Genomic DNA, 17,674 nt, shown 5'->3' on the forward strand with positions numbered 1-17,674 from the left:
CTGCATCAGATGACCTGGCCTCCACAATCACCTGACCTCAACCCAATTGAGATGGTTTGGGATGAGTTGGACCACAGTGTTAAGGGAAATCAGCCAACAGGTGCTCAGCATATGTGGGAACTCCTTCAAGTCTGTTGGAAAATAATTCCAGGTGAAGCTGGTTGAGAGAATGAGAGTGTGCAAAACTGTGGCTAGTTTGAATAATTTAAAATCTAAAATATATTTTGATTTGTTTAACACTTTCTTGGTTACTACATGATTCCATGTGTTATTTCATAGTTTTGATGTCTTCACTATTATTCTACAATGTAGAAAATAGTAAAAATAAAGACCCTTGAATGAGTATGTGTGTCCAAACTTTTGACTGGTACTATAAGTCCAGACATTTCGATATGCTATCCCGTGTGAAAGCAGAGTTTTGATGGTTTCCACCAAAAATAGGAGGATCCCAGCCGCTACACTATTTATTTCTCAGCTGCTCATATTAAGAACATGCTCCACTATAAAACCGGAATAGCCGGCATGATTGAAAAATGAACGGTGGAAAGCTGCCCCATTTACTATTCGAGTGCACTTGATGAGAGAGCAGCGTGTGCAGCCTGAGGCAAGGAACAGAGCGGAAGCTTTTTTGCAACTTTCTCAAATCATCGATAGTCTATAGTCGCATCATGCAGTCCATATATGTTTTGATTTCTAAGACATTCTAAGGTTTGTATCAACACAACTAAAGTAGTCAAGTAAATCTAAATCTAGCATATAGGACCTGTTTCAAATTATCACTTTTACGCTCAACATAGCCACTTCATATGCGCACTCGCTCCGGAATAAGAAAAATATCCTTTCTATTTTATTCAGCTAAGTTCAATTATATTCTTCTTACTATAAAATCATATAATATAAAATAACGCCACGAGACTTCTATGCATATCTTGGATGCTAAATTAACTAGCCTACAACCTATGGCATGGCGCATAGCCAGATAACATATACATTCTCTTCTTCTGAAATACATTGTCTTTATATAATAATGTTTCCTTTGAAAAATGTTTCAGTCGAAATTGATTTATTTTGATGGTGTATATTAAATGTAGATGTTACAAAGGCGCACATCAGAGGCTTGTATGCGTGGAGGCTAAACCTGTTTATGTTAATTAACGGTCAATTACCGTGAGACCGACAGTAATTAGACAATAAACGGGGCTGACGAAATGTCATGACTGCCACAGCCCTACCCAAACACCCCACTCTGCATCCCTTCAGCGCAAGCATGCACCCACGTGTTCAATCATACATGTATACTACATACTTATTCTGTTTTAACACATACTGTGGAGTACGTGCTGAAGACATACATACATAGGTTAATGTGAATTCCCTGAATAGCCTCAATTCAATCTTTGAGTCTTTAACAAGTGCAATATCGCCACCAAGTGGTTGAAATTACAACTTTCTCTCTCTCCCTCTCTCCATAGTGTCCATTGACGGCGTGGAGTGGAATGATGTCAAGTTTTTCCAGCTGGCTGCCCAGTGGCCCACTCACGTCAAGCACTTCCCTGTTGGCATCTTCGGCTACACCAAGCCCGCCATGTGACATATCACTGCCACCTAAACCCAAGTATTGGTAGCTGCAGCCCAATATGGCAACCGGAGTATGGGCGAGTGGGTGTGTCGAAAGGAGTGGGTGATTGGAAAGATAATCAGCTAATTGAGCAGATTTGTTGCCACTCAAGACCGTTTTGCATGGCTGATACGAGTTGATAAGCCGCCGACCAGTGCACCGGTTTTCTATCGAGGTGCCTGCTGACCAGAGTTGCTTATCACTGGGCAGCTGTGTCAAGTTGTCGCCAGCGGTAGCTAACGTGCCAATTTTCTTCTTCTCTCCTATGATTTTATTTCAAGTAGGATAGAAGCCTACACAAGAAATAACATATTGATAACCATCGAGATTTCACATTGATACATACATACAGTCTACTCAATGGGCATGGCATGAAGGGCAACAACACCTGGACACAGTGTCCTTGCTCTCGCTTTCCAAGTGCTTGTCCCGGCGTGGGAAGTAGCTAATTAGTAGCCAATATCAGGGTGACCGTCACAGTGAGCACACGCATACAAGCAATAGTACACCCATCATCAGTACTTTTAATAAAAAATAAACAATCGTCAGTTTTACAACTTAAAATCTACAATTATTTGTGTTTAACTAACAGCGAAATACGACTCAGACTCATCCTCTGGACGAATCCGACTCAAGTCCAAACTCTCGCAGTACGATAGTTGTGTGGTAGGAACCGGACAAAAACTGCACGATCAAAACCGTCTAACCTGTAACAGAGCGCTTTCGACACACCCACTCCTTTCCACACGCCCATTACTTTCCTTTCGACACATCCACTCACCTATACGCCGGTCGACAAATTGGGCTGCAGCTACCCCCTTCTCCTTAAACCCTGACCCCTGAACAGCCCTTATCATCTCCCATAGAGAGAGACGGGCTGGTTTCCATTCTGAAAAATCACTCCCTTCCTTCTGTCCTTTAAAATGAACCTCATCTCCCATAGAGAGACTGGAGCTGGTTTCAATTCTGAAAAAATAATTCTGTTCCCTTTGAACAGTCCTCATCTCCCATAGAGAGAGACAGCTGGAATACATTCTGAAAAATCACTCCCTTCCTTTCTGTCCTTTGATATTTACTAGGTATTGAGGCTATCAATATGGTAATAGCTCCATGAAGTGAAGATTATAGGTCCTTATATGCTGGTTCCCAATGTTTCAAAATGTAATTATTAGAAATAGATTTCTAAGTCTAAGTTTGAAATGAATCCAACTCCAACTTGTTCAGCTCCGTGGGCTCTCCAAGTTACCAAAGGTAGTGGGGAAGGCTGGGAGTAATCCACCAGATTGGAACCCAGCCACGGCTGCTCTGACTAAGCAAAAAACGTAAACAAACCCCCTAGTCCTTTTCCTGTGGAAACTGTCCAGTTACAAACCTGTGTTCCCAGTATGAAATGGATGTTGTTGTCAACGTCAAATGTTACTGTTTTATACACCAGCAAAAAAAGAAGGAAAAAAACACGTTTTGTTAAAAAATGTATGCTGCCTTTTAAGTATAATAGTGTATATTGTGGTTAGACACTTATAATGGCCACCTGTAATGGCAGCTTTGTTGGCACTTTGTTTTGTTACTATATTATTATTTCTGTGAAATCCTATGTGGGTAAATGTCCTGTATATAATGTAAGAGGATTGAAGGGGTGTGTTGGTGTGTGTTCGCAGTGTGTGCCGGGAGGCCGTGTGTGTTACTGATTTTTAGGGGAAAGGGTGGGATGCTAAGAGAGGAATTGCTGTGAAATTTGCAGAGGAACCCCTCTTGCTATGAAGAGACGTATTTTGTTCTCTTTTTTCATTGAGAAAAGTGACTTACTCAAGTTTTTGCTACACTACTTTCTAGCTAGTATACTTGCCTTTTTGATTTAGAAGCACATTGTACGGAAAGAGAATTGGGACAATCAGTAACCAAGAAACTTGGCACTGTATAACGAGAGACATTCATCAGAGAGTGGAATGTATCCTTAGGCGAGTTCAATGCAATGACTTCACTTGTGAATTTGTGAAGAGGGCCCTAGGTGCATGCAAGAATTTCTGGACACAAACGTGTATAGGAGAGAGAAGAGTGAGAGAAAGGGAGGGCAAGGAAACAAATGTATTGTTCCCAGTGCCCTACTCTAACACACCTGATTAGTCTACTCTCTGCAAAGGGCTCAGGAGTGCAGTTTTCAGTAATACCCTTCTCACATTACTACTGAGTTGACCCAAGCCAAGCTGTACTGCGCTGGCCTGGTTAAGCATCCACTATAGTTGTTGGAACTGTGTTCAAAATGACCATGTGAAGGAAAAGAAAACACAGTTAAACACAGTACAGTTTGGCTTGGTACAGTAGTGTGAAAAGGGTAGAAGAATTCCCCAGTTCTTAAACTATTTACCAGTGACTTTGAAGTGGTGTTCTTTTTTCTAACTTTATTCATTCTGAAAGACAAGAATCCCTTTATAAAACTAACGTGCCGTATTCAAGAATGAACTAATAGCTGTCCACCGTTCTCTGTTTTTATACTTTCTTTAAAGATAGACCCACTCATAATGTTGAGTCAAAAAGGGCCACAGGCTTAATTGTTTTTTAGGGAATTGCCAGGATTTTAATGTCAGCAATGTTGTTGTATTGTGTGTTCGTGTTTTTTTCATGAGGTGTATTTTCTCATAGACCTATGAGGGAAATAACGTAATGTCCCTCTTCAGTCGAGGCTATACAGGACACCTGGAAGTCAAAGCTTCCTTCCTTAGTTATTTCGCCTCTCTCCATCTTTTGACCTTGTATGTTTGTGACTTGACACGAAAATGCATTTCATTTGGATGAAAGTGTGTTTTGGAGATTTTAAGTGTGTGTCTGTGTGTGCATGCGCTCAGAAGAGGTACTGTGTAACCCCATTTGTCAATATCAACCGTTTGAAAACTATGGCTTCTCTTGCGATTAGATACTACATGGATAGTATTACATTTGATGTATTTTTTGTTCATCTTCACCGTGGTAGCTGAGTATTAACAACAGTGTATGTTACCGTATATTTGACCGTTTCTTCATGCATTTCTGACGGTCAAGGTGTCTCATGTTTTTGCCTCGGAAAGGGGGAAGTTCTTCGGTCAATCCCACTCATTTGACTGTACAGTGTTCCACTATTTCATGATACAAATGGACACTATATATACAACAGTATGTGGCCACCCCTTCAAATTAGTGGATTTGGCTATTTCTGCCACACCCGTTGCTGACAGGTGTATAAAATCGAGCACACAGCCGAGCAATCGCCATAGTCAAACATTGGCAGTAGAATGGCCTTACTGAAGTACTCAGTGACTTTCAACGTGGCACTGTCATAGGATGCCACCTTTCCAACAAGTAATTTCCTTACATTTCTGCCCTGCTAGAGCTGCCCCGGTCAACTGCATATTGATGCCAATGATTTTGGAATGAGACGTTCGACGAGCAGGTGACCACAGACTTTTGGTCATGTAGTGTATCTATACATAACTGAAACATAAATATGTTCCACTACTTCATAATACATATTTACAGTTGAAGTCGGAAGTTTACATACACTTAGGTTGGAGTTATTTAAAACTCGTTTTTCAACCACTCCACAAATGTCTTGTGAACAAACTATAGTTTTGGCAAGTCGGTTAGGACATCTACTTTGTGCATGACACAAGTCATTTTTCCAACAATTGTTTACAGACAGATTATTTCACTTATAATTCACTGTATCACAATTCCAGTGGGTCAGAAGTTTACATACACTAAGTGCCTTTAAACAGCTTGGAAGATTCCAGAGAATTATGTCATGGCTTTAGAAGCTTCTGATAGGCTAATTGACATAATTTTAGTAAATTGGAGGTGTACCTGTGGATGTATTTCAAGGCCTACCTTCAAACTCGCTTGACATAATGGGAAAATCAAAAGAAATCAGCCAAGACCTCAGAAAAAATTGTAGACCTCCACAAGTCTAGTTCATCCTTGGGAGCAATTTCCAAATGCCTGAAGGTACCACGTTCATCTTTACAAACAATAGTACGCTAGAATAAACACGATGCGACCATACAGTCGTCATACCGCTCAGGAAGGAGACGAGTTCTGTCTCCTAGAGATGAACATACTTTGGTGCGAAAAGTGCAAATCAATTGCAGAACAACAGCAAAGGACCTTGTGAAGATGCTGGAGGAAACAGGTACAAAAGTATCTATATCCACAGTAAAACAAGTCCTATATCGACAAGGGAGAAGCCACTGCTCCAAAACCACCATAAAAAAAGACAGACTACAGTTTGCAACTGCATGTGGGGACAAAGATCGTACTTTTTGGAGAAATGTCCTCTGGTCTGATGAAACAAAAATATAATACAAAATATGTTTGGCCATAATGACCATTGTTATGTTTGGAGGAAAAAGGGGGAGGCTTGCAAGCCAAAGAACACCATCCCAACCGTGAAGCACAGGGGTGGCAGCATCATGTTGAAGTGGTGCTTTGCTTCAGGAGGGACTGGTGCACGTCACAAAATAGATGGCATCATGAAGAAGGTAAATGATGTTGATATATTGAAACAACATCTCAAGTTATCAGTCAGGAAGTTAAAGCTTGGTCGCAAATGGGTCTTCCAAATGGACAATGACCCAAAGCATACTTCCAAAGTTGTGGCAAAATGGCTTAAGGACAACAAAGTCAAAGTATTGGAGTGGCCATCACAAAGCCCTGATCTCAATCCTATAGAAAATTTGTGGGCAGAACTGAAAAAGCGTGTGCGAGCAAGGAGGCCTACAAACCTGACTCAGTTACACCAGCTCTGTCAGGAGGAATGGGCCAAAATTCACCCAACTTATTGTGGGAAGCTTGTGGAAGGCTACCTGAAACGTTTGACCTAAGTTAAACAATTTAAAGGCAATGCTACCAAATACTAATTGAGTGTATGTAAACTTCTGACCCACTGGGACTGTGATGAAAGAATAAAAGTTTCTCTCTTTTATTATTCTGACATTTCACATCCTTAAAATAAAGTGGTGATCCTGACTGACCTAAGACAGGGAATTTTTACTCGGATTAAATGTCAGGTATTGTGAAACTGAGTTTAAATGTATTTGGCTAAGGTGGATGTAAACATCCCGAATTCAACTGTATATTATAGCACTACTTTTGGGAAGTCAAGCGGCACCAAGTAATACCAAGAAAAACTGGACAGTCAAATAACTCCAACATTGAGCTTTACAGCTCTTTTAAGTATAGTTAAAGTTTGCAGATGTTTTTGCACAAACATTATTTTAAATGATGTGACAGACAGTATTCTTTCTTTTTTAAATGAACCACTAAAGAATACAAGGTAAAAGCTCTTGTTTTTATGATGTCAGTATGTCCTTTTTTCATATCAGTTTTAGTTTATTGCAATATTTTTTGTTTTATTTCCATCTTAATAAAGAGTAAGTTTTTGTATGGCCATTTTATGATTCTAACCCTTTTTAAGAAAAGAGTTGAGCTCTTTTGTAAAAATAAAAAAATATGTTTGGAAATTGGGTTTTGAAGTGTTGTGAGTGAAAACAGGCTATTAAAGGAGTGTTGAGAGAATTTGCATTGTTTTATTACTGTTTCAATTTGCATAGATACTCATGTCATAGTACCATACACCTATTAACCATACTTAGACCTGTCTTTGCATACAGAACACACACACACAGAATATGAGCTCATACCTGAGGACGGACAGTGTTACATGGTGTTGGATTCCCCTTACCAACAGCAGATGGCAGAGTCATTGTACACATCAGAATCATGATCTGAATCTTTCAATTTAATGTTAATAAGGTCAGATAAAGTTAAAAAGTTACACACCAGAGCTTAATTTCATGTTTGGATTTAATATTAATTAAATCCGATCCAACTTTGGTTGTCAAATAGGAAGCCTTCACCCTCCCTCTCTGCCATCTGTGCCACTCAGAGGCATGGTCATCTCATAAGCACAATCAACAATAGCTGACTTGAGCAAGCGTCCAGCCCCACATTCCGTGTCGGACACAGATTCCAAAGAAGGCGAAGGCCGGGATTCAATTTGATCACGCATTGCAGAGCGCTGTCAACAATGCGGCTCTTAAAGGCATCTATTTGAACCCAGGTCTGCTGACGATAGTCCTCTATAAATACTGTATGGTTCAAATGTTCTGCAGATACGAGCAAGTCTCCAAGATGAACACAAATGGTTTCTAGCAAATAATTTGGTTTTAAATCAAACAAAGTCCCATATCATGCTGTTTGGTACACGACAAAGAATTAACTTCACAGCTGGCAATTTATTCATTCATACAGGAGATGGAACAATTCTTGAAAGTGTTGATTTTTAAAAACCTATTTGGATTTGTTTGATTAATCTTTTGGAAAGCATATTGTTTATCTAAGAAAAACAATTAATAACACTGGGTTACTGTACATATCAAATAACTGTTTTACTGTATCCATTAAAAAGACATTAACCCAACTGCTGCTTCCTTTCCTAGACTATGGTATCATCATCTGCATGGTAAAGAAAAACAATTTAACCAATGGCTTAATCAAAATTATTCAAGAATTTAAGCTAATGTGTTTAAGTGGGTTTACTAAACAAAATCTGCTCGAAGTGAGCTGAATTTGAACAAGCTTGTTGAGTAAAACAAAAATGTATGTTTGCTAAAAGAAACACTCAAAACCGCGTTCATCATCATCATATTTCACAGCATGTATTGCAGGTTGATTTTCAGAATTGTTTGTTTCAATACCTGTGTTTTTGCATATACATTGATTTACAGTACCAGTCAAAAGTTTGGACACACCTACTCATTCAAGGGTTTTTCTTTATTTTTTACTGTTTTCTACATTGTAGAATAATAGTGAAGACATCAAAACTATTAAATAACACATATGGAATCATGTAGTAACCAAAAATGTGTTAAATAATTTTAGATTCTTCAAAGTAGCCACCCTTTGCCTTGATGTCAGACAGCTTTGCACACGCTTGGCATTCTCTCAATCAGCTTCATGAGGTAGTCACCTGGAATGCATTTCAATTAACAGGTGTGCCTTGATAGAAGTTAATTTGGGGAATTTCTTTCCTTCTTAATGCGTTTGAGCCTATCAGTTGTGTTGTGAAAAGGTAGGGGTGGTATACAGAAGATGGCCCTATTTGGTTAAAGACCTGGTCCATATTATGGCAAGAACAGCTCAAATAAGCAAAGAGAAACAATAGTCCATCCTTACTTTAAGACATGAAGGTCAGTCAATGTGGAACATTTCAAGAACTTTGAAAGTTTCTTCAAGTGCCGTCGCAAAAACCATCAAGAGCTATGATGAAACTGGCTCTCATGAGGACCGCCACAGGAGAGTAAGAACCAGAGTTACCGCAGTTACCAGCCTCAGAAATTGCAGCCCAAATAAATGCTTCACAGAGTGAACATCAACTGTTCAGAGGAGACTGCGTGAATTAGGCCTTCATGGTCAAATTGCTGCAAAGAAACCACTACTAAAGGACAACAATAAGAAGAAGAGACTTGCTTGGGCCAAGAAACATGAGCAATGGACATTAGACCAGTGGAAATCTGTCCTTTTGAGAAATTTGAGATTTTTGGTTCCAACTGTGTCTTTGTGAAACGCAGAGTAGGTGAACGGATGATCTCCGCATGTGTGGTTCCCACTGTGAAGCATGGAGGAGGAGGTGTGATAGTGTGGGGGTGCTTTGCTGGTGACACTGTCAGTGATTTATTTAGAATTCAAGGCACACTTAACCAGCATGGCTACCACACCATTCTGCAGCGGTATGACATCCCTTCTGTTTTGCGCTTAGTGGGACTATCAATTGTTTTTCAACAGGACAATTACTCAACACAGCTCCAGGCTGTGTAAGAGCTATTTGACCAAGAAGGAGAGTGATGGAGTGCTGCATCAGATGGCCTGGCCGCCACAATCATCCAACCTCAACCCAATTGAGATGGTTTGGGATGAGTTGGACCGCAGAGTGAAGGAAAAGCAGCCGACAAGTGCTCAGCATATGTGGGAAGTCCTTCAAGACTGCTGGAAAAGCATTCCAGGTGAAACTGGTTGAGAGAATGCCAAGAGTATGCAAATCTGTCATCAAGGCAAAGGGTGGCTACTTTGAAGAATCTAAAATATGAAAGATGTTTCCACTTCCCAATAACAGCACTTACAGTTGACTCTAGGAGGGAGTCACAGCTCTTCAGTATGGCCATTCTACTGCCAATGTTTGGAGAATGCATGGCCATGTACTCGATTTTATACACCTGTCAAAAATCTGTCATTCTGCCCCTAAGCAAGGCAGTTAACCCACTGTTCCCTGGGCGCTGACGATGTGGATGTCGATTAAGGAACCCTCCGCACCTCTCTAATTCAGAGGGGTTGAGTTAATTGCGGAAGACACATTTCAGTTGAATGCATTGTTGAACAACTTACTAGGTATCCCTCTTTCCATTTCCTTCTGCCTCACTGAAAGAGGCAGCGTGGCATTTGAACCAGCATCAACGATTCATTGCCATGAATCACCATTGCCAGATTGGTTGGAAAATGTCAGCTTGAAGAGCCATTATATCAGACCAGCTGTTTATAAAAGTATCTTTAGCCTTGGTGCGTCATATCGAGGAGACAAAGGGGAGAGGGTGGTTAGCGACTCAGCAGGGCTTTTCATTCAGTCTCCGTAACTGGTTGTCTAGAATGTTCAAAACAACATTTGTTTTTTGCTGGGAAACACCGGAAGAACGTTGATTTTGACTTATTTGGTTTGATAGAATAGAGAAATAAGGGCCCTATCCTAACTTTAAATATGTGTGTGTAAATTGGACTTTCAAAAGGAGAGTTCTGAGAAATTTGAAGTTATATGTTATAAATACAAATAAAAAAGAGAATCAAATTATTACACTATTACCCTATTGCTAACAAAACCCACAAAATTAAAACTAAATTGCACAAATTCTATATCACACAAATAGAATAACACACGTATAAAGAAGAGAACCTGATTATTACACTATTGCACTTCAAACAAGAAACACACAAACTAAATTGAACAACTAATTGCATTAGTACTGTACAAAGTTAGAGGTACGCTATTTGATAGATTCCACCGCTCCCCCTACCTCGGGCTTCCAGTGGGGAGACCTGAGGTCAACCTACCCCTGCCCCGACAAGGTTAATTGACCTACCCCTACCCTGACAGATAGATAATTTTGAAAAACTGGGTCTGAAACAAAAAAAAAATTGATTGATGTAGCAACTTATAGGTCATGTTAATTCTATGAATTTAAGTTGAAGTTATACCCTAATTTCAATATTTACAATGCTGGTTGAAATTAGATGAAAACATTACTGGTTGATTACTTTTTTCAAATCCAATGTATTTTCCACATTGATTCCACGTCACAATACGTTGACAAATTACAACTTTGATTCAACCAGTGTGTGCCCAGCCCTCATGAATCGTTCATCCTGTTGTCAGCAACATCCTCTCCCTGTTGATCCTCTATAGCCTCTTCCCCTGGATGTCTTCCTTTTTGCAAGTCTATCTGCCTCAGGTCTTACAGGTGTTGTTGTTGTTAGTAGTAGCTCAGGACAAAGGTGACAGAACAATTCAAAAATGGGAATCTGCTGTTTCATTTGGTGGTGTGGATACTAAATTGGTTGACAATCAAGTAGCTCCATTTAAGATAATATAGATGGTGGAAAGGCTGCTGCAGGTGCTGGCTGGTGAGTGATGGGTTGCTTGTTGAGGTTGGGGTGATGGTCACAGGAGAACCAGGTTCGATCAAGTCGTTGTCTGTGATATTTATGTCTGGAAATATAACCTTTAAGGTCCAATCATTTGAAAAATGCAGCAGTAGTAAGGTAACAGTGTGTAACCAACGCCAAATTGTAGAAGGTGCGTGTTCGAGCTGCGTGTCCACAGTAGTTATCCACTGATGGCGATAGGGGGCGATTAAAAACAGAAGCCATTCATTTTCATGGGGGGGGGGGGGGGGGGGCAATGCGAGCATGGGCGAGGGAACGTGAAAATGGCGGGATTCTCTGCAATATCGAGCCGTGATTGACTAATCGACCTTACTGGATTGGGTGTTGATTTTTTATCTTTATTTAACTAAGTCAGATAAGAACAAATTCTTATTTACATTGACGGCCTAGGAGCAGTGGGTTAACTACCTTGTCGGCTCAGGGATGCGATCTAGCAACCATTTCGGTTACTAGCCCAACGCTCTAACCACTAGGCTAACTGCCACCCCAAACAAATGCATTGGCCGGTTGATACCTAGCATGATTTCGGTTTGCTAGCAACCACATGTTGAGCCACTCCGGGCGAAGCTAGTGTGGTTTGACAAATTATCGCAGAAAGTGGATCCCATCTGTCAGAGCCATGTAGCTGTCACAATGGGACGCCGGGCCATCGCGTCTCCAGGCTGCGTTTCAAATTTAAAAAAGATGCACCCTCATCCACTTACCCTTGCCAAACAATCATAAGCACCTCAGCCCTTGTTTTTTTAATCAAGTTTGTGAGTGTACAATTATGTTCACTTCGGGCCTGAAACGCCACATAAATTCAATTCGCGATTGTACATCCGCTAAGAAAAGTCAACATACAAGTGTAAGTAAAAACGAATGTAAAAAGGTTAGAAATTGTGCTACTAATGCACAAACACTTATTGTAAAAGTAATGATGTTTTTGTTTGGTTGGCTTTTGGAAATTGTAGAAATAAAACATTTTAATTCTTCAGAAGTTCCAGCTAGGCAGGCTAACGTAAATTAGCTAATTAATTTGCAAGCTATTATACAGTAGTCGTAGATTAATAATTATATAGTTAATATAAGTAGACATGCAATCATAATTGACTGTAGCGCATATAAAGTACCCACAAGCGTGCTTTATATGCATGGCTTAAATCAACATCATCGCGGAATGACGAATTTCCAGGTAAGGGCGATCCATTTAAAAATCATTCCTTCCTCCCTCGCCCCGCAAGCACTTAATTTAAGGGCTAGTGGGATAGGGTGTATTTTAAGTGTTTGGAATGAAGCCTGGGTATGTGGGCTCTGAATAACGTTTATGCCTTGTTCAATACAACTTGAATTGGCGTACGTTTTTTGCGTAGAGCTTCCTATTGGTTGATTCTGATCATATCCAAGTGAGAAACTCGGACCTCATCTTTCTACGACGATTTTACAAGTCTCAAATTTCCGAGTTCCAAGTTGTCTTGAACGCGGTATTAATGTTGTTCGTCGAGTGATGTGTGGTTTACCCCGCAACTCTTTTGCCGCGTTCAAATGTAGGCGTTTCCGTGTTCCTAATTGTCTTCGTATATCATATGAATAAATGCATCACACAATGATTTACTAGAAACTATTGATCTATTTCCTTCTTGAGGGCCGTACATTTCCTTTAAAAAAATGTTTTTAATTGCCTCTGCTTGGTCCTTGATTATTATTAACTAGTCGTGGCTAATGTTAGTGGATGTTCAAGGAAAACTGAACCATGGATTAGCTTCTCCCATAGACTACTTTCAGGGTAACGAACCATCTAACATTAAATTGTGAAATACTGAACTTTTTTTTTTACCATATTCGAACATCTGGATTTTTTATTTTTTTTGGTTAGATCTATTTAATTATATATTTTTTGTATAACTAGGTTATTAATCAAATCAACACATTTAGTGTATTTGCTATGTAGACTAGTTGAAGGCAAGTATCCATTCAAATTAATAAAATAAATGGCGGATTTATTTATCTATATGACCAATGATGTATGTATGGAAATTATGTATTTGGATTTGTTACTCATATACGCAGCCACGCCCAAAAAATCCAATACATGACGACGTCATTTAAAAATATTCGCTGTGGATGCTGGGAGATCAATATCCATGGAAGACATTTTGGATTTAAAATAAACTCCGTTGGCAACACATTTATCATCGCGGTCGCCCTGATATTTATTTAGAATGTACCGTCAAAGAGCTTGTTTGTCAGTTCTGCGCAATGAAATGGCGTCGTTATTGTAAAAAAAAAATCACGCATTTTTCCCGAAACATCGCCGTGCTCATCTGCGAGTTCTGTTGGGATAGGTTTCTTGCTGTTGCATGTACATCGAGAAGGCTCCTATAGTTCCTGGCTGTCCTACGAGGAATTAACCAATTTAGGTATGTAACCACATACATATAGCAGCATATGTGTTTTTGTCTTGGCTCACAGAATTCAACACTTTGCAGAAGACACATTAGAGAAGCAGTGTGATTGTTATTGCCTTATTGACTACACAGCCTAACTACAGACAGTAAAGTAGCCTATTGATAACAGTTATTGTAAAGGCCTATTTTATTTATATTGAAAAAAATATAAACGCAACATTGAACAATTTCACAGAGTTACAATTCATATAAGGAATTCAGTCAATTGAAATAAATACATTAGGCCCTAATCTATGGATTTCACATGACTGGGCATTGATTGATGCACGAACGCCCCCGCCGTCCTCATGCTATTGTCTATAGATACGGCAAGGCGTGGTTTAACGTGACTACGCCCCGGAGTATGATACAGCCGTAGGCTACTCCTGTGACTCCCATTTAATTAACCTAAGTTTGGCGGCATCCGAAGCAAACTGCTGACGCTCTTTGTCGTTTCAATAAACGTTTTCAGCAGCCTCAAGTGTTGTTCGTTATTAACATACTTGTCTATCACAACAACAAATGATTTGCATGATACTTATTCTGCCACTAATTTGTTAGCTGACATGCTAAGACTAACAGTAAAGCTATCGCAGTATACTTAAGTCACTGTTTGTTTACCCATAGCTGGAGAGGCAACCCTACCAAATGGCCCAAAGTAGACTATGGTGATATCCACACCTACTTGGTGGATTCTCCAGTTTTGCATATACCGGTGTCCTAGCTAACTAACTACCATTGTCACCCCGCCTCTTCTTAGGGGTTTATCGCCAGTCGGCATCTGACGTTATGGTGCATTTCCTGCCACTTACTGTACCGGAGCGCACCCACTTCGCGCCTGTGTACCGGAGTCCTAGCATAAAAATTAACCAATAAGGGGGCCGCAATTGCACCCATCTCGTGCGACCAGGAGTTTTATTTTGGGAGAACTGTGCGACTATGAAAACAAATCTCCAAGATAATAATTATTGTAATGATAAGGCTTCGCTGTATCGTTGTTTCCAAGTGCCCTAGAGCAGCGTTTCCCAAACTCAGTCCTGGGGACCCCAAGGGGTTTACGTTTATTTTTTTGCCCAGGCACTACACAGCTGATTCAAATAATGAACGCTCGATGAGGAGTTCATTATTTGAATCAGCTGTTTAGTGCTTGGGCAAAAAACAAAAGGTAAACCCCATGGAGTCCCCAGGACTAAGTTTGGTGAAAAACTGCCCTAGAGAGACCAAGGGAGTGCAGACTCATTAGCGTCATGGTTTCACCATTATTGCAGCGAAAACGGCTTGCTTGTAGCCCAACTAGGTCTTCTTATAGTATGTCAACGGTAGAGATCGACATGGCTGATTAATTAGGGCCTATTTCAACTTTTCATAACAATCGGTAATCTGCCGATTACATTGCAATCAACAAGGAAACTGCGTGGCAGGCTGACCACCTGTTAACGCGAGTGCAGCATCAGAAGGACCTTGTGGCTGCAAGGAGCCACGGTAAATTGCTAGCTAGCATTAAACGTATCTTATAAAAAACAATCAATCTTCACATAATCACTAGTTAACTACACATGGTTGATGATATTACTAGGTTAACTAGCTTGTACTGCGATGCATATAATCAATGCGGTGCCTGTTATTTTATCGAATCAGGGCCTAATTCAATTTCGCCAAACGGGTGATTTAACAAAAGTGCATTGCTGAAAAAAGCCCAATCTTTGCACAAATGTACCTAACCATAAACATCAAGGCCTTAGTTAAAATCAATACACAGAAGTATATATTTTTTAAACCTGCATGTTTAGTTCAAATAAATTCATGTTAGCAGGCAATATTAACTACGGAAATTGTGTAACTTCACTTGCGTTCAGTGCAAGCAGAGTCAGGATATATGCAACAGTTTGGGCCGCCTGGCTCGTTGTGAACTGTGAACTAATTTGCCAGAATTTTACATAATTATGGCAAAATATTGAAGGTTGTGCAATGTAACAGCAATATTTAAACTTAGGGTTGACACCCGTTTGATAAAATACGGAACGGTTCTGTATTTCACTGAAAGAATAAATGTTTTGTTTTCTAAATTATAGTTTCCGGATTTGACCATATTAATGACCAAAGGTTCGTATTTCTGGGTTTATTATAATTAAGTCTATGATTTGATAGAGTAGTCTGACTGAGCGGTGGTAGGCAGCAGCAGACTCGTAAGCATTCATTCAAACTGCATTTGCCAGCAGCTCGTAGCAATGCTTGAAGCACAGCGCTGTTTATGATTTCAAGCCTATCAACTCCCGAGATTAGGCTGGCAATCCTAAGGTGCCTATAAGAACATCCAATAGTCAAAGGTATATGAAATACAAATGGTATAGAGAGAAATAGTCGACGCTTCATAATTCCTAAAACTGCAACCTAAAACTTCTTAACTGGGAATATTGAAGAACTGGGAATATTGAACCACCAGCTTTCATATGTTCTGAGCAAGGAACTTAAACATTAGCTTTTTTATATGGCACATATTGCACTTTTACTTTCTTCTCCAAAACTGTTTTTGCATTATTTAAACTAAATTAACATGTTTCATTATTTATTTGAGACTAAATAGATTTTATTTATGTATTATATTAATTTAAAATAAAAGTGTTCGTTGCGATTAATCAGTATCGGCTTTTTTTGGTGCTCCAATATCGGTATCGGCGTTGAAAAATCGTAGTCGGTCAAACTCTAATAGACGGGACTGCATTTTACATTAATAAACCATATCGTGAGCTGTTCTAAAACTACTCGCTCGTCGACGATGATAACCATTTGTCTTTCTTCAGTCATGTTACCTCATTGGCTAACAACCTGGCAACCTTCATAGTATATCCAAACATTTGGGGGCACAAAGAAAGGAAAAGGGATAGCTTCTTCAGGATATCAATGATCATCGCAATGAATGAATGACAGATCTCTTGCGTGTCCTCATCACAAACCTGCCATTTTCTTTCAATGTAATGAATCTCAATTGGAAAATAGTGTTTAACACGATGTAGAAACCTAATATTCCACAAATGACTTTGTACTTTCAATGACAGCTATTCTTACCAAGTTTGTATAATAAAGTCATGTATTTACAGAGTTCCATATTAGTTTCTAGGGCTCAACATATGCTTCAAAAGTAGCTTGAATTTAAGTTGGGAGCACCAGTGCGACAAATGGAAAATGTTAATTTAGAGCTCTTCCCCCAGACGGGTTTTCCTAATAACAGACATCAAACGATTTGAGCAGAGATGCTTGTCCAGTCCACTTGGCTGCTTATTTACTAGAGTGGAGAAGTAAAGTGACCTTTGGACTGCAGACATCTCATAACGGCAGTTAGATATGTAACTGGATCTGAAAGAGTGAGATGAAAGGAAGAAATTGGTTCCCTAGTTACAGTTTTACCAGACAGGTGCTCAAGTGCACACACCCAGAAGACATACAGTACTGTAAGAAAGCTTTTGTTCCTCTGTAATTATTTTCATAGTAGTTTGCAGTGAAGTTTCCTTTCAACGTGCTCTGTCAAATGAATGTATGCCCTGGTGGTGAAACCTCGAAGCGGGCTGACACAAACGGTAATAGGCCTATAATTGACTCTAGTGATACCAACTTTTGAAATCACGTTGGGCCGTTGTCTCCTTTGTCAGTCAAAAATGTACATACAAAGAGGCCTACAAAAGACTATTTTATTTATTTAATCCTTATTTAACTAGGCAAGTCAGTTAAGAACAAACCTGGATGACGCTGGGCCAATTGTACACCGCCCTATGGGACTCCCAATCACGGCTGGTTGTGATTCAGCCTGGATTCGAACCAGGGTGTCTGTAGTGACATCTCAAGCACTGAGATGCAGTGCCTCAGACCACTGCGCCACTCGGGAGCCCCTCTGTCG

General features: G+C 39.8%; 2 protein-coding genes across 4 annotated transcripts in view; both read left to right on the forward strand.

The window, feature by feature from the left end:
* The window catches only part of LOC129839163 (phosphofurin acidic cluster sorting protein 2-like), a 93,726-nt gene extending 86,564 nt beyond the window's left edge, over positions 1 to 7,162 (forward strand). For both annotated transcript variants that reach the window (XM_055906457.1, XM_055906464.1), the window contains one exon: positions 1,473 to 7,162. In XM_055906457.1, coding sequence (XP_055762432.1) covers positions 1,473 to 1,591 — 119 coding nt within the window. In that variant the 3' untranslated portion in view covers positions 1,592 to 7,162. The remainder of the gene's footprint in view (positions 1 to 1,472) is intronic.
* Positions 7,163 to 13,437: 6,275 nt separating this feature from the next.
* The window catches only part of LOC129839176 (kinesin light chain 1-like), a 35,232-nt gene continuing 30,995 nt past the window's right edge, over positions 13,438 to 17,674 (forward strand). Inside the window, exon 1 of one of the 2 annotated variants that reach the window (XM_055906478.1) lies at positions 13,438 to 13,755. The gene's annotated coding sequence lies outside the window, so the exon portion shown is untranslated. The remainder of the gene's footprint in view (positions 13,756 to 17,674) is intronic. The other variant, XM_055906487.1, reaches the window with a different exon arrangement.

The sequence above is a fragment of the Salvelinus fontinalis genome, chromosome 3, assembly GCF_029448725.1.
Source record: "Salvelinus fontinalis isolate EN_2023a chromosome 3, ASM2944872v1, whole genome shotgun sequence".
Classification (NCBI taxonomy): domain Eukaryota; kingdom Metazoa; phylum Chordata; class Actinopteri; order Salmoniformes; family Salmonidae; genus Salvelinus; species Salvelinus fontinalis.